General features: G+C 43.4%; 1 protein-coding gene across 23 annotated transcripts in view; it reads left to right on the forward strand.

The window, feature by feature from the left end:
- The window catches only part of TMEM40 (transmembrane protein 40), a 270,106-nt gene extending 264,332 nt beyond the window's left edge, over nucleotides 1-5,774 (forward strand). For all 23 annotated transcript variants that reach the window (XM_085624612.1, XM_085624616.1, XM_085624620.1 and 20 more), the window contains one exon: nucleotides 3,608-5,774. In XM_085624612.1, coding sequence (XP_085480738.1) covers nucleotides 3,608-3,627 — 20 coding nt within the window. In that variant the 3' untranslated portion in view covers nucleotides 3,628-5,774. The remainder of the gene's footprint in view (nucleotides 1-3,607) is intronic.
- The last annotated feature ends 13,492 nt before the right edge of the window (nucleotides 5,775-19,266 follow it).

Raw genomic sequence — 19,266 nt, forward strand, 5'->3', positions numbered from 1 at the left:
TAGGCATTTGTGTCGCCCGGGAGGGAATGCAACCGCTGACCCTGGGTGCAGCAGGTGCCCCGCAGTTTGAAGACCTATCCACGCGGGTTGGTTAGCGCCTCTTCGACCCGCAAAGGAGTAGTAAGTGGACGCATAGGCTACAATACAATCAAGACTGGCAGTTGGTACTCTCTGCATCTTGCGTCAGTGGTGGGCTCCCGAAATTACCTTTGGGTCCCAGCTATTAATTCTTTATACACTTTATTGGAAAAGATGCACATAGTTTGTTTCCATTGTAATTTCGTAGACGCTGGCATTTAACTGCGGGTGAAAGAAAAGGTAATAAAACAAGCATCGATCTCTTATCTTTATGGGGCCATGTGTTTCTAATTAGCGTGGAGGCGCACTCTTCCCCCGACCTCTCAAAGGAAAAAAATCTTGACGAAACCAAGATTTTTTCCTTTGAGAGGTCGGAAGCAGTGCGCTCCTCCACGCTAATTAGAAACACATGGCCCCATAAAGATAAGAAAGTGCTTTGTGACAGCAGCAAAGCAGACAAACCAGTCCGGATCGGCCGGACGAAAAGGCGTCACCAAAAAACCCTCATTTCCAATGGCAGGCCACCGTTAAGCATAAACGGTGATGCCAGCCAATGAAATGAGGGGCGGGGCTTCAAGTCCCCTTCTCAAATCTACTTTCCCACAAAATCTCTCGCCTAGCGAGCAGCGTTTTGCGCTGCAACGCCAGGTGAGACCTAAAAAAATATAGCATAGCACCCTTCGTCTTCAAATATAAATTTGCGCTGGTATGGTGCCACCATCATAAACAAATTGCAAGAGCATCATTCACAAATTCAAATTAAATGCAATTTCCTGTACTTGAGCCGCATCCACCAGATTAAAATGTGCACAATAATACAGATGGTACTGTTAGTTGTGCGTTTCCTTGCATAAGTAGTTCTTAGATGGAGGTGGGTGTTTATCGGATGCTCGCTGACTGATTTGGTGTTCTTGTTGTTGATAATATGATAATAAGGCTTGTGACTCAGCTGCACTAAACACATAGCAATGTCTGCTTTAGGCAAAAGGTGAAAACGCACCCCGACTGGCATCTTCTGTATACCGAGGTTTTGTACCTGTACTAATCATGGCTGCCACCCTTAGGATCATCTGCAAGGAGGCCTGGGCCCCTATAAATGCCAGGCAACCACTGGATAGAATTAGATACCACCTTCAATACACCTTACTCTTCCAGAGTCACTAAGTCACCCACCTTAGATTCAGCACAACTCTGATGACCTGAAAGGGGAGTCACCGATGTGATTTAAAATGGCGTCAGTGAAAATACCCTCTTATGATGAGAAAGACGATTACTCATGCCCTAGAATTATTTCTTCCTGGAGATGTGCTGTATTAAGATCTTAAAAATGGTTCCTTCACTTAGCTAAAGTAGGACTCCCAACGTCACAAAAAAATAGGAGTTAAGGAAGAATTTCACCATGAGAAAATGTATATCCAGTGCCATTTGTGACAAATGCATTCTTAGGTTTCCAAACATAAGGGAACATTTGTTTTGACAAATTAAACTAGATTTCGAAAGGAATATGGATCCTATTTTGGTCCTCAAGAGAATGTTACTTTGAGCTCTTTCTGCCTTTCCTGTTGCAATCCACCCGATGACCTCCTGCTTATTGGCAAAGCATGAGGCTCACATTAGATTAGGAGTATATTTCTCACCTGCTGTCCTACGTTATGCTTTATAAGGCTTAGGCCTCCTCTACACACATTGATTATTTCTGTTAGTGCTCCACTTATGGCACATGTGATGTGTCAGGTTAGCCTTGGATAAGGTAGTGAAATGTCAGGCCACAGGAGAATATGAATCTTCCTGTTCTCTTTATATGGTATAGTTTCTAGTACTGTACACCTACTTGGCCTGCCACTTTACAGTGAGAGCAAAAGTGGATGAGGACTAGTACTACTGATGTAATAAGAATGGATTAATACAGTGCTTCCTACACCTGGTCCCTCTTCCCTTTTAAGCATTAGCAGATGTGCGTGAAATAAGTATTAATGCCTAGACTTTATCACCTGTGGCAGTGCCAGCTTGTGAGTCCAATATGTATCATTTACCAGGTTAGTGGCATAGTCTGTTCACCAGCCTACTTGTTTGGTGTCAAGATCTGTGCCCATGTTTCTGACAACCACACAAACTGTCCTTCATTCCAATATCAGCTGCAGGATCTAGAGGCAAATCCACCACATTATCCCCATGTACTATTTTAGTTATAGGACATGTGCTCCTATTCAAAGTATAACTCAGGGTAGTTTTTATATGTGTGCCTCTGCCCTATTCCACACCAGGGCACTCTTTTAAATCTCTCTTTTAATGCCAGAGTCCATTTCTTTTTTGCTTTGCAAACATATATTCTATTTCCATTCACAACCCATAATTAGTGGAATGGTGCTCTCTTTATACCTACACTCATATTCATCTCAAAGATATTTATCCACTCCCTACTGAGAGAATACTGTCTACCCATCTCTTCTGACCATTAGTAGAAATAACTTACGCCACTTGCCCCTTTGTTTTACTCGCCCACTTTCACAATTCTAGCCATCATCCTTTTACTGCCACAGTCTGGGTTCTCTGATCCCTGTAGAGTGGATCCACTATTGCTAATTAGGCACCAGTACTTGGGGACACACCCACCCTCCCTGTGCTCCTCCAGACCTGTGGTATCTACATTTTACTTCTTAACACCTCCTGGATGGTGCCCGGATCTGTGTCCCAGCTCCCTAAAATGTCTGTTCTACTCTCATAATTCTTGCCGGAGAAAGGTTTGTATTGCTCACCCTCAGTTCATAGCAGGTGAAGCAGAGATCCGGGACTGTTCACCAACATACCCAGACTTCCTGGTACTAACATCTCTACTTAGAGAACCTCAGGAAGAAAGGTTGCAAGCCTCTGTGGTCACCTGCTGTTGTTTGGGACATGATTGGAGGGAGCTGAATGTCATCTGCCCCATTTATGCAATTGGACCTATCCATAGGGGTCCTCCAACCATTGGCATCTGTGTTTTGAAACTTTGAACATCTCACATCACAGTGATTGCAGTGGCACTTAGAGTGTATCTTGAACTTTTCTGGACAACTAGAGATACAGCCAGTGTTTTGAAACTTTCTTTTTTTGTCTGAAGCATCTTCAGGGGACTGGCTAGTCTTTTCATTTTCCAAATTTGTGCTAAGTGAACGTGGAAAGCTAGATATGGAAAAGTCAAAAATAATTTCCATGTGCAATATAAAAAGGTCATTTTAACACTGCAGCTAATGTAAATATCCCTATTTATGTATGCCTGGATGAGTAAGTAAAACAATTTGTACTGTGCACAATATTCACAAAACCATCTCTCAGACAAAGAGGAAGTCCAGGGTTTTTCTCTCTTGGTGAATCAAATTAGAAGCAATTGGCTCATAATCAAATAGTTACCAAGCACATTAAGGTATTATACTTGGGATAATGTTACATTGCATATTGTTCATAGGGAAACTGTAAATTGTTGACATATCTGCGAGATTGTTATCATTCGATTGGTGTTTGACATAATTCTTCTGTTTGTGTCTTGCAGGATTTTCAAACAAAAAGTAAAAAGCAGCAGATTACAAACTTGTTCTTTGAACGCCATCCATCTGAATTTTGTGACTTCACCATTAAGGAACTACTTATAAAAGCAATAAACAGTGACATAAGTCATTAACTTTTGGATATGATGTTTTTCAGAAATGACCATCTTTTGCATGCTTTTCCCCCAGATGTTTGCCTTCTTTTGCTGAACCCATTTTTGTTGGCCATAGGACTCTGCACACTTTACCCCTGTTAACTAGTGGTAAAGTGTCTAGGCTTTCCCTTCCAAGCATGTTAAAATTAGAATACGCCAGATTAGCACACTTATTTTATTTGTAAGTCCCTAGTATATGACACTACATGTCTGTAGGGTCTGTAAATTAAATACTGTGAGTAGGCATCCGCACTCATTGTGCCACCCACTAAAGTAGCACTGTAAAAACTGGTTTCTATGCCTGCTACTGCAGCCTGGATGTCCACTTTTAATCTGCCATTTCAACCTGTCAAACACCACTTTGACAGGTCTAAAGCTTCCTTTTTAAAATCTGTAAGTCCCCCTAAGACAGACCTTACTGACCAGTAAGGCAGGGTGCATGGTATTTAAAATTAGGACATGGCAAAAAATATTGTTTTACATGTCCTGGCAGTGAGAAGCCCTCAAAGTCGTTTTTCAATTTGCCAAGGCTGGCTTTCCAATAGGATAACACTGGTGTTTAGTATTAGACTGAATAAGGGCTAAATTCATGTTGAGTACAGCTGGAAAACCAATTTAAGGAATCATTTTAATAGTAATTTAAAATCCAGTTTAATGGTAAGGTTGGAATTTACATTAATATTTTGAAAAATACACTTTACGAAAGTTGTTTTGGTTGAGCCTAAAACCAAAGGACCTTTTCTGCCAATGCCCAGCTGTCACCTACTACTGATGGCTCCCCTGTGGTGAGATGTGTTTTCCCCAGATAGTAGACAAAGGGCCTTGGGTGTGGGGAGGGTGTTTCCCTCTTTGATAGGATGGCCTACAGGCCTGTGCCCAGCCTCTTCCTGAGGTTCGAAGGATGCCTACCATATAGCTGGCAAATGAAGCTCACACATATGCCTGCCTGTCTTTTGTCCTTCTTGTCAGGCTGGCTCTAAACCCCATGGGAGTCAGGAACAGCCCTGAACTGGTTTAGAGGGTCGAATAAGGATTTCACTGCACCCACAGGCTAGCACTCTGTATAAAATAACATTCCCCTGAACACTCTTGGGCCTTTGAAGAATCAGAAGAAGGACTGCCCGGCTGTCTGAAGACTGAAGGAAGACTTTACCTATTTGTCATAAACACAGGACCCTGGAACTGACTCCAAAGGTCAGTTGGGTGACCTCCTGTGTTAGCTACTGGGACACAATAAGCTCCTGGGGCCTTTTCCCTGCGACAGCCCAGCTGACCAGTTCCAACTGGATCTGCACTGGTCCCTGCTGGTTAGCTCTTGCCGAGTCATTCTTGACCCCCCAGTGGTGCCCTCGAGGCCCTATCTGGTGTTAGAATGTTTTCCTCTTTTCCAAAGAGCAAGAGCTGGGACTTAGAAACTCTCTGCCAACTTTTTATCTAAAGAACTGACTGCAGACCAGGATCACTCTAAAGCTGAAGCTGTCGATATTGGATCACCAGTCAGATACAACTAGCTGGTTTGCCCGGCTGAAGGAGATTCACCTTCCAGAAAAGTTTCTAAGTTCAAACACAGGGGTTTTTACTGAGCCAGACGCCAATCTGTAGCTGACCGATGTCCAGGCCTTCCTGGGCATGGGCTACCAACTTTGTCCGCTCTGAGCTTTTCCTGCCTCGTTGACGGTAGCACCAGGACTCTGCTCCCCAGCACCCCGATGCCATTGCACCCCACCAACAGCTCGTCGACATCCACTTTTTCCTCCAGAAATCTCTTTATGTCAGAAGGTAAACTTTACACTGGGACAAACGTAGTCCCTCTATCCAGCCGGCCGTCCATCGCGGTCAGCCTTGAACTTTGACTTTGACCCAGTCTAGCGTGACTAGATACCCGCAAGTGATGCTTAGTGCTTTTTAGCTCTATTTTTATGCTAAACTTTACAGACTCATATCTCCTGTTCTACTAACTGGATTTTTGTTGTTTTTGTATAATTGTATTTATTAAACTATTCTCTATTGCCCTGAATTGGTTTGGGAGTTTTCTTGTGGTGTGTTTGAGTGCTGTATACATACTCTATACTTTGCCTGTAAGATAAGCCTGACTGCTTTGTGCCACAGCTACCAGGGAGTTGAACACAGGTTTAGTTATGGACTTCAGCTGTTAACTCGGACAAGGAATGTGATTATTATTTGAGGTGGGTTCTCACTCCTCTCAAATAATGGCCCAATATCTCACGGTGTTCTTCGTTTAATAGTGTTAGCTGGTGGAAAGCACAGAGGAGTAACATTTGATGCCATCATTCCTTAGATATACATAATAAATAATAATATAACTGGCCACTACAGACCTCAGAGTAGCATCCTGATCAATAGCAATAGACACAAGGCAACTGTTCAATATAAAGCAACACTAATATAAAAAAAAAAACTCTACATTTAAAGTAAATGTGCAAAAGGGGTAACACTATAGGGAACTAGACAAAAATGCCAAATTGAAAAAAAAATCATGCTTCACATCAACCCCTTTCTACAATTACCCAAGACCTGCCTAGAAACCCCACTCTCATGGGTGTTGTAGACTTAGGGGTAGCGCAAGAATACTAGTATGTGAGGGGACAACAATGCTTTTGGCAGCATGTGACTGGTAGTTTGTGACTGTTATTCTGCCAGGAGTGAGAGAAGGATGTTGATATTTAGGGTCTTTTGGATTTATATCACAAGAGCTTTAACAGTTCCACTTGTGTTTCTGTTGAGGCCGTGGCTGAATAGATCCTGGTACTGATGGATGAGGTTTACTCCTGGAACTCTATGGTAATCATTTCTAACTGGAGTCCTCTGCCTCTGCTTGTGACCCTTGTCCATCTGCTTTCCCAATTGACGCTGCCCCAAGGAGGGGGGAGGCATGAATGACTCAGGCGGTATATTTATTTCCTTTTGAGAAACCCTGGCCAGTGACAACTGTCAGTCCACCTCTCACTCACACCCCTGCATGGATCAGTGACCTCCACATCATGTCACAACTGATGGTATTTACTGCCATAACTAAGCTCCAGTTACACCAGTGAACAATGTCTCAGCCCTCTCCCCTGGACCTCAAAGTGGTCAGAGACGCTCACCAGCCCCACAGACACCTCAGCTCCCGTGTGCAGGCATACATGCAGCAAAGTTCCATTCATGAGTAGGGTACATGTGCAGCCAAGTTCCATTCATGAAGAGGGTACATGTGCAGCAAAGTTCCATTCATGAGCAGGGTACATGCACAGGCACATGTGCAGCAAATTTCCATTCATGAGCAAGGTACATGCATAGGCACACGTGCAGCAAAGATCGATTCATGAGCAGGGAACATGTGCAGCAAAGTTCCATTCATGAGCAGGGTACATGTGGAGCCACATGTGCAGCAAAGTCCCATTCATGAAGAGGGTACATGTGCAGCAAAGTTCCATTCATGAACAGAGTACATGCGTAGGCACATGTGCAGCAAAGTTCCATTCATGAGCAGGGTACATGCGTAGGCACAAGTGCAGCAAAGATCGATTCATGAGCAGGGAACATGTGCAGGCACATGTGCAGCAAAGTTCCATTCATGAACAGGGTACATGTGCAGGCACACGTGCAGCAAAGTTCCATTCATGAGCAGGGTACATGCGCAGGCACACGTGCAGCAAAGATCGATTCATGAGCTGGGTATATGTGCAGGCACAAGTGCAGCAAAGTTCCATTCATGAGAAGGGTACATGGGCAGGCACACGTGCAGCAAAGTTCCATTAATGAGCGGGGCGCAGGCACATGTGCAGCAAAGTTCCTTTCATGAACAGGGTACATGTGCAGGCGCGTGTGCAGCAAAGTTCCTTTCATGAGCCGAGTACATGTACATTGCAGGAAGCTTGATAGGGGCAGCTGGTTCGTGACCGGATATGATAACTATATGGCACATTTGTTCAGCAGCACATACTCGTTAATGCATCGCAGAGTGTTAAAATATGTATTATATGCACCATCATAGCATAGAACACAGTCACTTTTGGCATCGTTCACTAGGATAGAGCAGAGCAGCTCTGAGTGATGCCTGGCAGCATCAAAACAAAGCAAAACACCATTGCTGGGGAGTGACATGGCGCATACCACAGCACCTCTAGTTGTTTACTCACTCAGACACCCAGCCCACTCCATAAACCACTGTGCCCTTCTGCTTGGATGCTGTAACCATCCAAGAAGTAGGGAATCGACAGAGTACCATGCCACATAGTACTGGCTGCGCTGCTGTTGGCACATGTGGATTGAAACACAAGTGCTGCTTTCAGCAGCCATTAGCATTGCAACTGTATGAGCTTGCAGAGCCAAGGACTGGGGGAAGATGTACTGTAATAGATGGTCTTCAATCTATTGCAAAGTAGATTATTTCATTAGCCATCATTTGTAAGTCCTCTGCCATTTTTTTTTATTTTGTGTTTTTACATGATTCCTGTATTAAACCTGGCGCGCTATGAAAAAAAGCACTTTACCCAATTTGTGGTTCCGTGTAAATGAATGGATAATTTAATCATAGATTTTGTCTGGCTTTTTAAATTTAAATATCAAAGTTAAACCCGTAAAGTATGTCCCGTAAGAAATTATTATAAATTGGTCTGAGGAGAAGCCTTCAGTTTTCTAATACTACTCCGTAATTATTTTCTGAGGACAAGTGTCACACTTCTAGACAGAAGGCTTCTATTCCACATTTCCTGATTCAGTTTTATTTACATTGCCACTTTTCCTTTTAGTAGTTCAATCGTGCAAAAGAGCATGTCGCAGATATCAAAGTCAAGTACTTAAGTAGACAATATTAGGCAATGACTAGGCGACTGTGTGTAATGATTAGGTAGAATGGGGAATGCCTGCATTGTTCTTGGATTCCAATCTCCTGCCAGAGTGATGTTTATATCACTTCCGCTTAAAGGAGGGTGTAGCTTTTAAAGTCCTGATTCAGTTGTAGTCGTGTATCACTACCTAAGAATGACTTGATCTAGGCATTATTCACCAGAACTGCCATTGTAAGGAATTTTCCCATGATGCAATTCAGTGGCATTGGTTAGTGTCCCTTGTCCATGCAGTGCATCATGGTGGATTTGTCTTCTTAGGGTGTAGTGAATTACTACCCTTAGACTGCAGTGCAGCGTAGTAAGTGTCACGATGATGCTGGATACTGTGGTGGTTGAGTGCCTATGGGATATATTGTGTTTGGCTCATGTCACTAACATGCAGGGGAGATTTTGTTATAGTGCCGCACCATGTGTTAGCATACATTGGGCACAATATAGAGACCCTACGATGCAGTGAGCTGTATATAGCCTCCTGTCAATCGAAAGCAGTAGAGTGTTGTGTGGACCCAACATGCAGTAAAGTGGACTAGTATCCCTAAAATGGAGTGCAATGGGATGTGTGTCTTCCTGCGATGTAATGTATTGTGGTGGCTTAGTATTGCTATGATGCAATGCAGTGCGGCGTTTAGTATATCCATGGGGCAGTGCAGCGTGCGGGTTTGTACCCCTAGCAAGCAGTGTGATAGTGTCTCTAGGATGGAGTTCAGTGTGGTGGCTTCTTCTCCTTATGGTGCCGTGCTTTGTAGGCTACAGTCTCTAGTTTGGTGGGAGGACTGTTTTTTTTGTTGTAGCATCCAAGTCGAGCTTAGAGGGTTATTCGAAGGGGAAGAATTAGAGGATTAGTGTTGCTATGTTGTAGTACAGAGTGGTGCATCAATGTAGCCAGATTAAGTACTGTGTAATAGGATAGAGTTCTCAGGAATGCAGTGCAGCGTGGTGGGATCGTGACTTTTAGTTGTGGTATATTGCGTTGAACTGGTGCTCCTTGGATGTAGTGCAATTGTTTGCACACATTAGTCTGCTATGCTGTAGAGTGGATTCATGACTTTAGAGTGCACCGTACTGTGGTAGGTTAGAATCCATGGAATGCAGTTCTATGTGAAAGATTAGTGTGCAGCATGCTTGATTATTGACACCGTGATCTTGGCGCCAGACATTTGAGCCCAGCCCACAGAAGCATTGGAAACAAGAGTTGGACAGTGCAGAGAGAGGTGGCTTTTTATACTTGAAAGCATTTGCGTCTTAAGCATCAAGATGTATTTTAGGCAAAATGGGAGTGAGGCAGGTGCTTCTTTTGGGAAGCTGTACATTGGAGTGGTAATTATATGGGAGATTCTTGAACAGTGACACATTTTTGACAAAATTGAAATGAGGGGCATTGGCATTCATTCATCTGGGCAACAGAGTTTAGAACAACTCGCTGTCTCTGAAGAAGAAACTGAGAGGATCCCAAATAGAGGGAGTTAGCGTGATTGAGACGTGAGCCTATGATGGCTTACATGCCTCACCATCTTCCGTCAAGATTGAAAAACGGGATCACTATTGTGATGCAATTTAGATGACAAATTCAAATAGATCCACTGCTGAGTTTGGGATGGAAGTCTTAAATCCAAATCAAATTTGCTTTCCAGTGTAGTGACAAGGAGGCACTCATTAGAAAAGGACAGAAGTGATAGATGGAAAAAAAGCCTGTGATTCGCTACAGTGAATTTGTCTACATCATCCACTCCCGGACCCAAGCTATGCAAGATGGACATAAAAGAGACAATGACCTTGAGAACATCAGGTAGAATAACAAACTGAATGCTATCCGCCAATCTATAGAAACAAAATCTAAAAGAGCGGCTTTAGTTGCCCAACACAAACCTTCAAAAAACAAGGGTAAACAGCAGCGCCCAGTAGAACACACACGCCCTGTGGAACACAGTGTGGCGTTGCGTCCTAGCTAGGTTTACACAAATCAAATACTACGACCCACACACACCACTGCAAAAGAAAAGGAAAAAGAATGTCAAGTTGGAAATGACAGAACTAAAATGTAACAGATTTGTCCCAAAGGAGTATTTGCACCTCCTACCACAACCAAGTGGTCTAGTTGGACAAGATGGTCAACAGCGATGAATGCCATTGACCTATTGAAAAGAAACAACACAACAGCAGAATCTGAATGAACCTCACCTCCCAAAGTCATCAAATGGAGGCTGGAGGACTGTTTTGGTGCTGTGTTTGGGACCAAAAAACAGTCTGGTGAAGGTCATAAAGATTTGTGATTTCAAAAATGGTGGTTAAGTTGTTTAGCCATCTAGCCTGTCAGGAGTTGCAGGGAAATAGGTCAGTAATTAGACAATCAGCAAAATTGGCACCAGGCCTTTTCAGAATGTGAAGGACTTTTTAAAAAAATTTATCAGATATACCTGAAACTAAAGAAGAAATTGGAAGCTTCTTCAAGTGACCATCGTTCACTGGCCTCAATTCTATAAGAACTGAACAGGGCAAGATCCCGGTGTGCCAGACCTGGAATACGTTAGGCCTCTTTCAAGATGAGATCAGCCAAAGTGGCAAAAGAAAACCTGGTAACAAGGTCGAAAGAGGCTACTAACAACGGTACAGCAGATGTAGCAGCAAAATCCCTATGTATCCCTAATTATATTTTGTAATTGAAGGATTTGTTGATTGAATCTCAGAATTTCGGGAAGGGAGGTAACTGAGGTGTGTAGAAATGGAGGATGGGTGAGTTCAGTATTCACGTGAAAGGTAGCTTTTTAAGGTTTGAGAATTGAGGATATTTCCCATTGCAATGCAGATGTTTATTCACATGTAGCATATTTCCATTGTTTGTCCTTGATTCAGGATAGTAATATATGTTTACCTTGGAGAAACTAAGGGCTAGATTTATCAAAGGATTTGCTTCGCCTTTGCGCTAATCAAGGGGATGCAGGGTGACGCAAAACCTAGAATGGGACTTACCAAGCCACGGAAGGACACTTTGCGTGGGCCTGTGTGGCATTGTAAATCAGGAGTAACACAAGGCAGCGCAAATCGCTGCTGTGCGTTACTTTGCCCCACGAAGGCGTTCCAGGGGTGGAGCGTGGGTGTTCCAACGCATTCACCCATGGATTTTGGTGCATTCCCAGATTTACCATGAGTGTTAGACCTAGTAATGCTTTAAAAAGCTAGGCCTTCCCAGGGGAGGAATAACGAGGACAATTATCTTTATTTCTCCTAATGCTTTCCTCTTTCTAGAGGAGAACGCCTCAAATGATTGTTATTGTGCAGGACGGTGTCACTTTCTGCACATTAACAATCCTGTCCTGCAAACAAGGCACCTTTTCACCATGACAAAAGGGTGCCCGGCACATTTCTGCCCTTTCATGCAGCGCAACATGGTGTCTTGCTGAGTTGCGGTAAATGCTGAAAAATCTCCCTTCAACTTTTGTTACGCAGCAGGGATCTGTTCATCCAAGGCCTTTCAGCTTGCTGTGGGGTGTAGATTGGTGCTGGTGGTAGTAGTGTGCTTCTTCTGTATGTACTGTAGATTGGTTCTTAAGGTGATGTGTTCCCAGAAGGATATAAGCCTTCTTCATGAAAATTCCAGAAAGTCCACGCGGAAGACAAGTCAGTGGACAAAGTTCAGACAAGCCAAGTTCTAGCTCAGGAGTCTCCAGCATTTTCTGCAATAAGTACTAACATCTAATGAAATCATCCCGAGCTACCAACAATATTAGTGGTGTAATTGTCACCATACCAGTTAAGATTACATTAGTGGCCGCCCTATACATAATTACCGGCAGCGGCCATCTTAATGCATCAGGCAGGGTTGCCAACAGTAACAGTAAGTCTTTATCACTTTGGAAAACCTTTTAATAGGCAATACATACCAGCTATAGCAGTGATGCCCCTTGCACAAAGGAAATGATACGAGTAGTGAGTCTTTGTAATGCCATGTGACTTATCACTCAACCATCTGCTTTAAATATAGCTTGTAAATTTAACACTTTTTCTAAAATAATAAGGTAATCAGTTCTCAAAATTCATACATTTTCGCGTCAAATGCACACTTTTAATGTTTGGTACACGTATATTCATTCAAACAAGCACAATATTTTTACATAGTAGGGAGCGCTCCATAGTTTTGCTGCCTGTATTAGTGAACAATACACTAACACAGGGACAGTAATTGGAATTCAAAATATATCAAACAATCTTAAGAGAATTCCACCTTGGACTGATGTCAGGAAGATATGTGTTCTTAAGACTTATTTATTCAGCCCACAGCTCTGCAATGTGGAGAAATGTATTTGGCACGGTTATGAAATGTTCCCCACATCTGGCATCCAATAAAATTATGGGGCATATTATCAAGGACGGCGTTAAAATTATCGCCGCTTTAGCGGCAGAAAACTGCCGCTAAAGCAGCGATATTAGGCTTGATAATATGACGCAGAGAATTCCCATAGAAGCCCATGTTCACACCAGAACATGGGCTTCTATTGGAATTCTCAAGGGCATATTTTCAAGGCCATTATCGCCGCTTTTAGCGGCAGATTCATACCGCTAAAGCGGCGATAATTTTAACGCCATCCTTGATAATATACCCCAAAATTCTTTGATGATCGTGTTCTTATACATCTTATCCCAGATGCCCTTAGCAACGTATGCTCGGTAAAATGGCTTGAAGAGCAATGCACTGAGAAACAAGAAAAACGGTACAGCTACCTCGCAATGCAGTGTTAAGCTTTAAAAATGACTGCGGTACTGGCATATGGTGCATAGACTGGCCTACCTTAGTCTAGTAAAGCTCTTGTTGAACTGTGTAGGCATTTGCAAAGGGGACATTTACTCCCCAAGAAATTGCTAGGCTTGAGTCTGGGGAGGTTTCAACTACCTACAAGCCTTAGAGCTGACTTGAACCTGGAACTTTGTGTCATCATATTCCACCCTTCTGCCATTGGCTAGATGGATTCTGGAAGTCTTGAATAAAGCCATGTCCAGTGACATCTTTCTCAGTTCTGTGTGTTCTGCCATCAGTTACCCACTTCTGCAGGTCCTTAATGTATTTTACAATCCTGTAAATTTACAATCAGGTTTAGGTTCTCTCATAACTGATATCAATCTCCTTATATGCCCCTCATACTTGCACGAGCCTTCCCTTGTTCCACAGTCCTGAATATGCCAGCATGGTTTCTGCTTCTGCTCTTCCATTCCCACATACCTCAACAAGTTTCACAATAACTCTGCTTGCCCACCAACCTCTTACCAAGGACTTGCAACTTTTGACTGAGAAGTGTCACCTTGTTATTGTGCATGGTCCCTCTTTCTTCAACGCACTTTTAGAAGCTTTCCATTCCATCTGCCACCATGCACATCTCAATTAGTGTGCGTTCACTTCCTTTAAAGGACCCCTCCATTGACCCTTCGTCCATAAACTCATCCCCCTTTCTTACCTCCTTAAACATATTTATGAAGAACGTGATAAAAGGTGCATAATTGAGGCTCTATCCCTAATAATACCTCAAAATCACCCAGTAACAGTTACGCTGGTCGTCTCTGTTTCCTATTCATTTATAATAATTTAGGTATCATAAGCTATTACACGTGTCTGTTGTAAGCATCACTGACTGGAAAATGCGGTTTGCCTCATGTACAGGTTGGACTGTTATAAAAATGCATTATCCCCGCAATAGTCATCCTTTACGAACCACATCACTTTAGTCAGCCATGCATGATAATCCAGTAGAACATACTACTTAATGCAGCAGACTGATTGTGCTTGTGCCACTTTATTGGTGCAGCCCAGTGCTTAATTTGAGCCAGTGGTTTCTGGTGCACGCCATTGGCACTTAATTGCTCAAATCTGCACTTATGACAGCTGCCACATGGTGGCACTGCTTGTGTAATTTAAAGATGAGCAGAAAAACAGTTGTTTGTTAATTCAATATTCATTAAAAACAACTAAGACCTGCCATCCAAGCCATTCTTAAAGCTTTGGCGGCAACGGACACTCTGAATTGTCACACTTGTAGTAGTGTAATGGTTAGTAGTTGTGTAAGTACAGTGGCAATGTATGCTGCAAACTGCAGTGGTCTCCTGACGAGGGCCCGGCGCTTTTTTCTTTTTCTTGAAACTAAACACTGTTGCAGCCGCTATGCAGAATGTGAAGTCAGGATTTACAAAGCTACGCAAATCTTTATTCACATGGCTTTGCATCACGTTTCTCCAAAAAAGTAACTCTTGATTAGAGTGGCATTACATGGGTGGAGCATGGGAGCTCCCCCACATCCACCCATGTTTTTAGATTTACTAAGTTTTGCAAACTTGGGTTTGTGCCCAAATGGTGCACGTACCCAAAGCTGGTGTAATGAGAGGCAATATTGTTACTTCTTCTCATTACTTTCTCTTGGCATGTGTGCTGTAATCTGCAGCACATAAACAATCAGAAATACGGATTGTTATTAAGCGAGAAGCTATCCATTTTTGCAGAAAAACAACCCTGACCACAATGCAGGTACCTTTGCACCATGGCGCAAGGGTGCCTGCTTTGGTGCTAGGCTGCCACAAGTATGCCAGCACAAGGAGAGAGAGGAAGTGCACCATATCTTCATAAATATGCGGTATTTCTGCTCTCTCCTTTTCGCGCAATGCAGCACAGCAAGTTACCTTGCTGCGTTACATGAGGGATTAGTAAATCTTGGCCTCGATATTTAACTCTTGGTATTATAATTATTTCTGGAAATTTCTATGCTGTATGGCACGAACAATGCACACTTCAGATTCATCTCCAGGAGTGTCTGAAGTGCCTCAGGCAGTCTATTATTGCTAAAGGAGACATCTGAAAATGAGCAACAGGGACAATGATTTCGCCAGCGAATCTCAGATCATCTTTCATACCAGGTGGATATATATCTGCCACTAATGTTACCATCAGAAATGCCATTTCCAACATATTTTACAGGATGTTGTAATCTGGGAGGACATTTTCCTATTATTTCTGCAACCCATTACTTTGTAATAACTAAAACACACAAAGGGGCTTTGTGTGGCTTAGTAAATGCCCAAAATGATTTTGTGTAGGGCTGCAACACAGAAGTGGTGTGAACCCCGACGCAAAGTCATAGTAAATCTGGGACCTGGTCTCTGGCTGATCACTCAAAACTACCTGGTACAGCTTTGGAGTAAAAGGTGCTGGGTAATTTACTTACCGGCAGCTCCTCCATAGGGCAGTGGTGGCATCGCCCCACTGCTTTCTCGCAGGGCGAGAAGCAGAAACATAAAATAGTAAAACGACCATTTTATGTTTCTGCTTCTCGCACTGCGAGAAAGCAGAAGTGCCTGGTTGTGGGTGGGCGGTCCTGCTCAAGGGTAGGGGGTGAGTGGCTTGCCCACTGTTGTGGGCCCTGACTGCTCTGGTCGGCCTGGGGCCGACCAAAGCAATCGTGCGCTCTCTCCCTTTTCTCTATGTAGGCTGCATGCAGCCTACATAGAGAAAAGGGCCTCCCATTAGGCACCCGACTGGGACGCTGTGTGCCTGCACCGCACCAATCACAACGCTGCCATTGATTGGTGGAGGGGAGCAAGGCTTCCTGTGGGCTGCTTTTCTGAGGAGAGCTTCAGGAAAACACGGGACTGTGGGACCGGCCAGTCGCTGAGGCAGCACGGCGAGTTTTATTTTCTTTTGATACCTGATGTGTGTGACATTTCGCTGCCTGACTCCCACTTGCTATGGGCGCTTGCAATCACGGTCTTCTGCTGTAGTGTGAGTGCTCGTGAATCCTTTCCTGGAATTTCAGAGCATGTGGAAACAGTTGTGTATGAAGGCAGCGCTACTGTATGGACGGCGGGAGCAGAGTGCGGTCTGAGCCACTGTGTGAGTGCAGCCCTCCCTCCACACTGCTCTTCCTGGGGGAGAGGGTCTGGCAAAGATCCCGCAAATAATGACATTTAGACAGTGCACTGCACACGCGGCGCCTTAAGGCGCTCTGGCACCAGTATCCCTCTCTAACCACCCAAATAATGACATTTATACAGTGCACTGCATGTGTGGCACCTCTAGACGCTCTGGCACCAGTAGCTGTTTGATCCCGCAAAAAAGGGCATTAATAAAGTACACTGTAAAATTGGCGCCTGTGTGCACTTTAGTACCAGCAGTCCTTTGATCCTGCAAATATGGACAGTTCTACAGTGCACTGAACGCGTGGCACCTCTAGGTGCTCTGGCATCGGTAGTCCTTTGATCCCGCATATAATGACATTTAGACGTGCACTGCACGCTTGGCGCCTCTAGGCGCTGTTGCGTTGATAGTACTTCATTCCGGCACATAAAGAAGGGCATTGATACATTACTCTGTACACGCGTGGTGCCTCTGGGTGCTGGTGCTGGGGTACCGGTGGTCCCTTAGATGTAGGTGAGCAGGTACTGTCAGTTACCAAATACTGGCATGTCCTCATTTTGAAATGGACATTACCTGCATCTTTCAGTAGGGGTTCACTGCTTTTAATGGGAGAGTATCAACACTTCTCGTTAGTTAACACGAACTCTGCATAATGAGAACATTCAATGCACTGAGTACCAGGATATTTTCATAGCGCACTACACCGGCTGCGCCTCTTTGCGCTGTGGTACCAATTTGCTTCAAAGTTACCCCAAATGAGTGATTTTAAGAAGGCGGATGGGGGAGGGTGAAATCTGTGATATAGGTTTATAATATCAAAAGAAAGGGTTTGCAGAGAGAATCGTCATATTTCAGGATTTCAACCCAACTGTCCAGAAGGTACTACTTTTTTAAGTAATGGTTGAACTAGGCTACACGAGAAGTAGCTTTGTCCGGAGACCACCATCATGTGGCACTTTGACACAAGTCAAAATAGGAAATGACCACATACAAAGGCTTACTCAATCCAGGCGTCAAATCAGAGTTTTGGAACATTACATTATATACTCTCAGTGGGGCAAAATACAAAATCTACTTGTTAAACTTAAAAGACTAACCGCAACCAACACAACCTCTTATCAGTTTTAATCTGCATTATGTAATCAAATGAAAAGTGCTTAGACGCATTTTGATTAGTAGTTTAGGCCCATGTGCCAGGCACTGGGTCCAGTAAAAACCTTTTCTAACTGTGCAGCTGCATATCCACCAGGTAACAGCGTCAGGTTTCTATCACTCTTTTAAGGAGGGACAGTTTTTTAAATATCAGACTTGACTGAAGCCATGGCAAAGCTTTCTTGAGCACACGTTCACCACAGGAATCCGAAATCAAGCACCAGGCATTTTTTGAGCTGTCATACACTTACACATTGAGTTCTCAGACACAAGTTCTTTTCTCTGCCTATAATGCATGCAGAGGCGAGTCTCCTGGCCTTCAAGGGAGTTTCTGAATTTTGCAGCATTGTCTGGCTACTCCCAGAGATGTGTTTGCCAAGCCACCTTACTCAAATGTGCTTCAAAATACACCTTTTGGTCACCTTTTTTTCCCAAACTTTTCTCAGGGGGACAGCTCCCCCGAACCCCCGTAGGTGGTTAGGGCTCGCTCGGTACGCTCGCTCGCCGCAGTGCAGTTTTTATACCCTACCACTTTCAAATGTCACCAGCCGCCACTGCTTACTGGACATATTTTCTACTCCGGATTATCGCAAACAATTTTGCTAATTACTGTGGGGTAAGAACAATATCGCACACCTCTATTTAATATCTGGATATGTCTCCAGAAGTCATTTGCTGACAAAGATAATAGGCAATACACAGCAGAAAACAATGTTTTTGATAGATATACTTCAACTTTGTTTTAAAAAAATATGTGGGATATAGCTGCTGGTAAAGTTAATATCTGACCGGAAAGCTATTATCTAGTGCCAAGAGTGCCAAATTCCACAATTTAACATAGTTGTTCTCCTGTAATTTAATACCTTCCGATTACTTTAATAATAGTTTTCTTGGATAAATTGTATTGACTGCTTGACCTTTGCATGGTAGAATTCAGTGGGAAATCATACCAATACCACATTGGGTGTCATTTCTTTAATTGTATTGGGTTCAACAACAGTTCATGGGAGAGTGAAATGTGGTCACATCTGAACTAAAATGCCACTAGGTGACCTGTTGCAAACACCAACTGCAACATGAATCTGATTAGGAATTACAAAAAGCATGGTGTGGATAACATTGAGGACAAAAAGATGACAACCAGGAGTATCGATGGCGAGTTAAGTCTGCTGTGTGTGGTGGGAATGACACGAATGATAACTACATAACTACAGTACTTTGTGTTTGTTAATGGAACCTGCTCTGTAAACACATTCTGGAAATAGTGCAGAAGTCACGAGCAAGCTAGTTAATGCAGAACATGATCACAGTGCTAAAGAATCATAAGTACAGGGGTGCAAAGTTTGTCTTGGGATCCTGCTGCTGAATGCTGGGGTTGCTGAATACCAAGACCTAGTTTTGATTTTACCGCATGTCATTTTCTTCCACTGCCACTGTTTTTTGTCACTCTTGCAGATTCTCTTTCAGCTCAGATTCTTCCTTGTTTCACTCACTTTTTTTTATCTCTCGGTTCTCCATTTTTTGCCTTTCCCTTTTATGATCTAAAATGAGGCCTGGTCATTAAATATGATTGCTCGTACCCACCATAACAAATTAAGCACTGCATAATTCTGACA

This window comes from Triturus cristatus, chromosome 9 (assembly GCF_964204655.1).
Source record: "Triturus cristatus chromosome 9, aTriCri1.1, whole genome shotgun sequence".
Classification (NCBI taxonomy): domain Eukaryota; kingdom Metazoa; phylum Chordata; class Amphibia; order Caudata; family Salamandridae; genus Triturus; species Triturus cristatus.